Below are 8,882 nucleotides of genomic sequence, written 5' to 3' on the forward strand. Positions count from 1 at the left end.
CGCCTCGTTTCAAACCTTGGACCGCCTTTCCTTGTCCCAGGTCGCTTCCCTCTCTTTCTCGCCTATCCGGTCTAACAGTCCTTGGCCAAGTACGTTCGTTTCTTTCTGATTCCTGTTCCAAAGTTTTTGTACTAGGGTTAGGTTTTCGGTCGGGGGATCTCGCCTTCTACGGGCGGTGTTAGGTTTTTAATAAGTTTGACCCTTCGGATTTTGTTAGGGTTAGGGTTCCTCCTCGTTTCTTTTGGTTTCCAAATTCCTCCTTTGAACGCGTTTGCCGGGTCCCCGTTTTCTCTCTTTTTTGCCCTTCGATGCATTTGCTTGGAATCATGATTGGAGAAATTTTAATTCATTGTAATTTTTTTTTTTTTTTTGTTCTTTGGTTTAAATCTAAATTTTTGATCGTTTTGTGGATCTCGCGGTTAAATAATGGGCAGGAGAAGTAAATGCGGGGGAGCCATCTCAGTGGCCAAATCATCAGATCTTTCTTTCTTTCTTAATCTTCCTCTGCCGGTAGTCGACCCAGTTTTCACCTCCCCCTGCACCTGGACTCGTTCCCATAATATCATTGGTTTATATACTTTTATTATTTTATTTTGTTCAAATACCGTCGGATATAATGAATTCTTGAATTGCTCTTCCCTACTTTTATTGTGTGTGCAAACAGATGATCGGTTTTTCGGAGATTTCCATAAATTATTTGGGGATTCAGTGAGATTGTTTCTCTACTAAAGACTGCTTTTTTATGATAATAAGTGTTATGCGAGGAGGAGGTATTGGTGCTGACATTTTTGTTTTCCCCTCTTCTTCACTTGACAGGCTTGGTGGGAAGGCTATGCCAATAAGGAATCCTGTTGTTGCTGCTGATTTTTCAAGCTTGACTGGGACTGTGAATCTGTATGCATTACAATCTCAATTACAATTGGTTCTTTCTTTTTATATTCTTCATGTCTTATGTTATATCAATGTTCTGTTATGGTTTAATAAACAACCGAAAAGATTTGTTCTGCTTAACCTGGTTCAGTTCCAAGGTCAAAGCCTCCAGAAGGGAAGCTGGCCTTAACTGGTGCCTCGCTACTCCAATCATTGTCCCCTTTTGGAGCTTTTTGATGTGGACTTATGGGCCGTTGTATTTAGAAGGCTATTTCTTGCTTGTGGTGCATATAGTTTCCTGGGTTTCTTACTCTTAGTGTGTTATCACAGTGCCATGATAAGCTAGCTCTCTTGGGATAAAAACATAGTCGATCACGTTTTTGAGATAAAAGTATGAAAACACTAGTTTTCTTTTCTGTGTTTCATAGCTCTCCAGTCCATATTTCAGTTTGTTGAAACAGTAGAGATCAGTTCAGCTTCTGCACTAGGATTTGCATGCTCTGCGGAGGAGCTTTCTTCTTCAGGTCGGCCAGAGTTGGCATCTGAATTGCTCGAAATGATTAATTGATTGTGCGAGGCTTCAACATTGGCTTCATCTCGGCGGTATATACTGGCATCACTGTTCATGTCATTAGTTTTTTCCCTTCTGAAAGTATAAGAATTTTCATCTTTCCTGTTGAAATAATTTAACCAGGAAATGAGCCTCTGCAAAATGGACTTGTCATGATCAATATTTCTCATCTCTTGCCAATTTTTGTAGAAGAACGTTGCTAAAAATATTACAAGGGCACAAGTTGAAGCTACTCCAGTGATGAGAAATAGTCCCCAAAAGTGACTCAAACTCAGGTTGTTAGAGCTGACGGTACTTCCCTCGTTTAGACAAGAATTGTGATCCCCAAACCACTTCCTCCCAATCTCCAATATATCATCTCTCTTGGTTAGATCTAGTATCCCCATTGAGATATCAGGGACTAGAGGGGAGCCTTTAGGAAAAGCCTGTGGAAGTCAGAGGATCAGAAGTGTTAGGAATACCAACTACTTAGGCAATAAAACGTTTGCTTCTGGGCAAAAGAATGGGAATTTCACATTCATTACACTGGTAAAAAAAAAAAAAAAATCAATTCCATGTTTAAAGATTTCTGGTTTTGCAAGATGCTTCCAAATACTTTTTTCTTTAAAATAAAGTGAAAACATATTTCCTCCTCATAAAGCATGCATGTTGTCAGCGATATTGTGATTTCGGTTTATGTTAAAAAGCTTCCTATACTTCTTCTTCTTCTTTTCCCTTTTTCTTTTTTCCTTTTTCAATTTTTTGCTGGATCTACCTCATGAGAACTGCGTAGGTGCACTGTAGAATTTTGCTTTGTAGAAATTGAGTATTCTTTAGATATAAGATATTATACTGATGGTTAAGATCAGGATGGTAAAACTCACAAATCCAAATCCTGCAGTCTTTATAATTGGTCCAACCATGGTGTAATCAGGGCAATGTTTTGCAAGAAATTCTGTGATATATGGGATTTCATCAACAATTGCAGCAACGCCACCATTCTTGCTTCCTTTTAAGAGAGCCTGGGCATATTCTTCAGGAGAGTCGTAGGCCCTGATCTTTGATTTGTCAAAATTGAGTTGCTTCAGTACATCCTCTATGAAGGAACCCCTGCTATATCCAACATAGTCTCCATTTTTAAGGAGCTCGTACACATCTGTTACAGCCGGTTGAAGCTGTTGTACAGTAAGCATCGATGCCAAGTTAGCAGTGTAACTTGATGTAAGCACAAGCACAACAAAAACCCATATAATTATGACGAGCCTCGACAAGTTGTTCTCCACCTTCTCCCCTGCACATTTAGATATTGTAAGCTTTCATGGAAAAGGTAGAATTTGTATAAACTTATAATTCATATTATCTGATCGTCTAATATAGCATGCTCTGAGTGTTTGGGTTATGAATAACAAGCTTGTAACATCCATAAACGGTTATGAATCACTCTTTGGCATCTTTTCCCCACTACATGCACTGTATTTTGTCAATTGATGAATCTTAAAATAATCTCTTGCAACCATCATTCAGGATTGTTTAGTTTTTCTTGAACGAAGTTTAGTTTCAAATTATGCTATTATGCATCTTGGTCCTTAATTAATTCATTGTTGCATTTCTTTAATAATGGTGTTGGATTCAAGCACCACAAAGCATAAATGATATTTTAAAGATTGTAAAATGTGGAAAAAATCATCAATAAATGTTAATAATATGATGATTTTGGAAGAATTAATATAACAACATAATAAGGTAATGATATTCCTAGTTCACTAGGTTGAGTTTATTTTTTCCAGTATTGGTTTTTTCTGAAGTGATCCTGATGATTATATTTTTTTCCCCGTTAAGAAAAGTAGTAGCTTATGGTGTAGCCATCTGATAGATCAGGATTTGTAATGCAAGTAACCTTTAAAGTATGATATATATCTATATATATATATTGTTGCATTCTTGCTTTTTTTTTTTTTTTTGGGTCCTATTATTTGTAAAATCATAACCGGTTTCATGTAGAATAGGTATTAGTGGTGTTAAACATAAGCAGATACCTGTTTCAGGGTCAATTTGTTTGGTGGGAACTTGAGGTTTTGCACAAGTCGACTTTCTAGTTTGATAAGTTTTTCTCCTAAGTCAAAGTTGATTCTAAATATGTATATATGTATCTGTATATATATGTACATATATGTATGTGCATAGTAGACACGCGCACACACAAAAATTTATATATTCATATACAAGCTGGCACATTAGATCAAGATATTAAAGCATCATTGGGAAAGCTTTGGAGTGAAGATTTTAGTACTTAACCGTGGGCAAAGACAAGTGTTGAGAAGGAGAAGTAGAAAACGGTTCCAATCTGTTGGGAAAGTGGACCCCTGAACTCCTTGTTGTTCCTATGCTCTATCACCCAAACGACAAAGCCTGTATAGATGAAGAAGAAGAAGCTCCCCAGCCACAGGTCCGTGGTCAATGGCTTCAAGAAAGTCCATGCACTGTTGTCTATGTTTTGTTTGACTGGAACGATCATTGACACCCCTGATTCCGTGTATGGCAAAGTGAAATCGACATGCAACGATCTGTTGAATCTGATCGTTACATCCCCTACCACAGCATCATATTTCTGTTACCTCAAATGAGTTAGTAATGTAATTAACGGAAACAAATATTTGGTTAAGAAGAAAAAAATGTTCCAAGTCGAACTTTACAAACCATACTGTGAGAACTTTTGAAATTATAGAAACAGAAAAATGACATGTCATGCCGCGACAAGTCTTACATGACCAAATATTGTACTCAAGATATCCAAGGAAACAGTTGTTTAATCACAAATGAGAATATTTGGACTATGAGGAACAAATATTCTAAGCAAAATAGTGTATTCACTATCATTTATAAATCTGATGGAAGTAGATTAGAGGATCATTCTAATACGTGTTCAGGGTAATCAGTTCTATTTGTATGCTTATTAGTCATCTTTTACTTGGCTAAGCAACCAAAATGCAAGTTTTTTATCAAATCGAAACGTTTTAGGTACCTGAAGATAGACCTGGTAGACAAGATCATTGTAGGTCCATGCAGTTCCTTCTGAGTTCCCAAATGGAATATACTCATACGGCATTGCATAAGGCAGCTTCTGTATTGCAGCTTCAAAGACATCAATGCAGTACCCACTGACAGTCGTCATATTTGTGAAGGCATCCCTTTCTACCTTCACAAATTCACCAATTCCATCCCTTACGGGAACACCAATCCTCAGTTTCGTCCCACTTACTGGCATTTCCCAACCCTTTGGTATTTCAGTCGATTCGCCCGGCCAGATCACAGGACACAGATCGGTCATCAGGGTCGAGCACTCTTTACTTATACTCTGATTTAACTTTTTCGACAATCCATATTGTGGCGTCCAAAATCCAACCTCTCTCCCTCCTCTTCCAACCACATTGATTATTTGGAAGGCGGAGGACTGCAGCTGCCCATCTACCAGATGGAAATGGCCGCTGATACCTCTGAATCTGCTTTCTAGAATTGCTTTCAGAAGTTTCGGACCATTCATGGAAATCCCCACTGCGTCCAAGTCCGTCAAGTTAGGACCAGCTTGTGGCTTGTCAAAGGTCGCATTTGCCACCCCAACCTTCTCCGCTGCCATAGCCACCGCCCAAACTGCGTCGTAAGCCCACAGTCCAAGGATGCCTGGCTCGGTTAGCTGATCACTGGGGTTGTCTTTGTGGAATCTTCTCTTCCATCTTATGGTGAAATCATGGAGCTCCCTCGACTTGGGCACGTATGACTTCACACCCAGGGCGCCCTGCATTGAATCGATGATGGAAGGATCGAGGGAATCCACGACGTTTGCCAGCCCATCCGTCATGATCCACACGTACCCTTCGCTCATCATTCCTGCGACCTTGGCCTTTGGGAATAGGCGGGAGGCCATAGGGGATGTCATGTGCACGATGAATACCCTGGTTTGCATTCTCCGTAATTTGCGGAGCTCTTCCATGATTTCGTCGTTTGTTGCTGATAGGGGGATGATACTATGGTAGGGGATGCGGGTGTCGATCCCTTGGAGGGCATCCATCAGGTATGGCATGATGCCCCTGCCATAGTCGGTGTCCTCATAGACGGGTACCACCTTCCTCCATCCATAGGCCTTGATAATGGAGGCGATGCTGTTTACCTGACAAGAATCATTTACTGTTGTCCTCACAAGGTATGGTGTGCGGGTGGAGGAGAGGGAAGGGCTTGTTGCTGAGAAGGTGACGATGGGGACCTGACTCTTGTTGCCGAGATCAGAGACGAAAGCAGCCTGTGATGATTTTTGGGGACCTATGATGGTTTGTACCTCTCTGTTTTTCAGCAGGTCCAGGGCTGTGTCCATGCAGCGAAGTGGCAGATTTTAGTTAAAAAATGCATGGCGTGTTGAGGTGGACGGTGGAAATGGGATGATGCCTGACTAACGATCCACAGTTGAACCAGCTTTCGGGGGAAACAATCAGATCAAAACATGATACCCTTTCTTCATATAGGTAAATTTCTTGACTTCCTTTATTCTGAAATATTTGTATAATTTCTTTTTTTAATTTGTAATTTCACCAGCATGGTTCACGATCTTGGATGATGCGGTCATTATCAAGAGTTGTTGAGCTCTCTGCAGTGCAATAGGCATACAGTAGAGGAACCCAACCCAGGCCCATGACCCAATTGCTCTCCCATCCTCTCTTCCTTTCTCCAACATATTATTTTAGATCCATAGAAAATTTCTTGATTTTGTTCCCTCAAAGTTTGGGGGGTGGGGGAGGGTGGGGTTGCAAATGAGCTGAATAGCTTGTAAGCTGCTCAAGCTCGACTTGGATCTAAGATCAACTTAACTCAGTTATTATTGAGCTCGAGGCAAGCTCAAGTAGCTGGAACAAATTTTCGAGTTGAATTTGGATAGTAAAATACTCAACTCGAAGTCTTGTAAGCCTAATTGAGTGTATATATCTTTAATAATATTTATATTTATTTATACTATTTTTTTATTAATTTAATAATTTAAAATATGATATTATATTATATTTTGTTTTAGCTATATTTCTTAATTATGACCAAGGCTTAAATTCAGGCATGAGTATAACTTGGTTGATATTTGAGATGAGTTAAGTTGCAAGCTTAGATGTGAAGGCTCAATCGATTTCGAGTCGAGTTTCAAGTTCATATTTTGAATTGAGCCAAGCAAGAGCCTTTAGCTACTTGACATAGCTCGACTTGATCGCACCCTTACTTTAAAGCATGAATTGAATTAAGGAAGTCATAATTCTATTTGAAGTTTGAATCATCTGTTGCATTTATTCAAATAAAGAATGCAAAATTTAAGATCTTAAGTTTTACAAAAATTAAAATAGAGAACTTCCTATAAAAATCAAAAATATAAAATTATACATAAAAAATAAAGCCCTCTTTCTTCTTTATCTTATCCATTTCGTTTCTCATTTTTTTAAATTCTCCTTGAAGCACAAGTTATAGTGCAACTACTACAAGTTATAGTGCAACTTCAACTAGAAGGTTCTAATAGACTTTAAATTTTAATGTTGCATCATCTATTGCAATAAAGATATTAATCGACACCAAAAGATAACTTTCTACGAAATAAGATAACAGGGCATGAAAAATGTGCTTGCATATGGTAACAACTCCCTTATTCTCCTAAGATTGTTGTGAACAATATAATAATGGAAAGATTTCACAGATATGCAAATATCAAAGTAATTTTGAAGGTGTTTTCCTTCATACAATATTGATAGCTCTATACCATTTCACTTAATCAAGATATCCTTTGTGATGATCCATGTGGGTGTACATTTAGTCTATTGCCCTAGAGAGATTTTGGATACTTATACGGACCAAGAAATCTAAATACCACATTCTAATGAGTCTTTTGGATGGTGTATTGGATTGTTATAAATAGTACTATTAGAGCAGACTCATTACACGACCTATGTGTGCCTAGGGGACACTGCAATATAAACCCTTTTGGGACAATCATTGGTAGATCGTAGTGTTTGTAATTAGACTTTACTAGATTCGGTCCCTTAGTCTACTTGTGAGGGTGCCATGGTTTGAAAATGTAGTTTATGTGAGAAACCGTGCGAGCACGTGTTTTGCCCCAAGTCGATTGTGCATGGGAAAAACAAGGACCTAAATAATATCTTCTAGTTAGCTTTTAGATGAGATCCTAGTTGTTGCACTCTTCAATCTTCTACTTTTCTTTCCTTAGTTGAAAAACAAGGCAACAACCCAGAACCTCTCGCTGGTGCATGCACTGAGGAGAGGGTGATGACTGGAAGAACCAAATCCTGTTGGCTCCGTATCAATTTTGTTCTATTTGACCAACAGGCATAATGAGAAGAACACATTATGGTAGTTTCCTAGCCTCCTTTTCTTATATATTTTAATTGTTAGATAATCACATGCAGCACTTGTCATGTAACTTTGGATCTATCACTTGTATCATCCTAGTCTGTAGAGAAAGGAATTTGTATCTTTCCACAGTGAAACTCATTCCCTTGCTATACTGATCAGATACAAGATGCTGAGAGTGATCTATGGCCGAATGATTTGTTTCAGTTTTAGTTTTTCTGTTTGAAAGGAAGGCAGAAAGTGCAGCAGATTATTGGTGATCCTGTTAATAATGGCTAATTACTACCTGCCGATGCAGCTCGCTCGCACAACATCGTTGTTGGAATCCAGGGTGTGAACAACCAGCCTTGTGGTGCAGTTGCTGTGCTTGGCATAGAAATCCTCGATTGCCATGGAAATGCTTGTCCGGGCGGTCTTCCCGACCAATGTGCCCAAGTCAAGGACCACTCCAACATGGAAAGCATTCGTTGCTTTTGTGCTGATATTTTCTACTGAGGGAAGGAAAAAGCACAAGCAGAGGCAGAGAATGAATTTAGTTGGTTTCTCCATCTTGAGCCGATTGGGTTCTGCTTAATGTTGGTCCCAAGTGTCTGTCTTATAAGAAATGGTAGGAGTAGGTTCCCCCACTTTGAAATTATAACCATTCCCACAATATTCTTACTTTTCTTGTTCCGAAACAAATAATAATTATTTTAATAACCATCGATTGGTTCGGAGTGAAAAGTTCTGTTGAGATTGCCGACAGAAACAATACTCCAGATTCCTTGATTATGATGTTTTGCTGCAATACAGACATAAGATGTCACCAATTAATGACATTGCTAGTAAAGTGCGTGGTGAAATTCTGCCATCTCGGAAAAATCAGCACGTCATTTTTAATCAACTTGCTCGGAAAGTCCTCATCTCGGTAGATTTGTCTGCTCCCTTTGGGCTTCCATTGGCCATCACAATCTGCAAGCATATTCGTTGCCATTCCTAAGCACAGGGTTGACCCTGATAACCTCCCGAAATCCATAGGTCAAACTATATGCATTTAAGCTGTTATTTTCCTGGTGCTTACGAGCCCTCGTTACGA

General features: G+C 39.0%; 1 protein-coding gene and 1 long non-coding RNA gene across 2 annotated transcripts; one reads left to right on the top strand and one right to left on the bottom strand.

The window, feature by feature from the left end:
• LOC114913900 (uncharacterized) lies at nucleotides 1-3,713 on the top strand. Its single transcript, XR_012136842.1, has 3 exons — nucleotides 1-89; nucleotides 817-894; nucleotides 2,322-3,713. It is a non-coding gene; the product is annotated as an uncharacterized lncRNA (long non-coding RNA).
• LOC105039729 (glutamate receptor 2.8) lies at nucleotides 129-8,563 on the bottom strand. Its single transcript, XM_073248619.1, has 5 exons — nucleotides 8,098-8,563; nucleotides 4,443-5,776; nucleotides 3,716-4,028; nucleotides 2,305-2,711; nucleotides 129-1,866 (listed from the first exon to the last, which is right to left on the bottom strand). The coding sequence occupies exons 1-5, from the start codon at nucleotides 8,354-8,356 to the stop codon at nucleotides 1,315-1,317; spliced, it is 2,865 nt and encodes a 954-aa protein (XP_073104720.1). The 5' UTR covers nucleotides 8,357-8,563; the 3' UTR covers nucleotides 129-1,314.
• Nucleotides 8,564-8,882: the final 319 nt, after the last annotated feature.

This window comes from Elaeis guineensis, chromosome 1, assembly GCF_000442705.2.
Source record: "Elaeis guineensis isolate ETL-2024a chromosome 1, EG11, whole genome shotgun sequence".
Lineage (NCBI taxonomy): Eukaryota > Viridiplantae > Streptophyta > Magnoliopsida > Arecales > Arecaceae > Elaeis > Elaeis guineensis.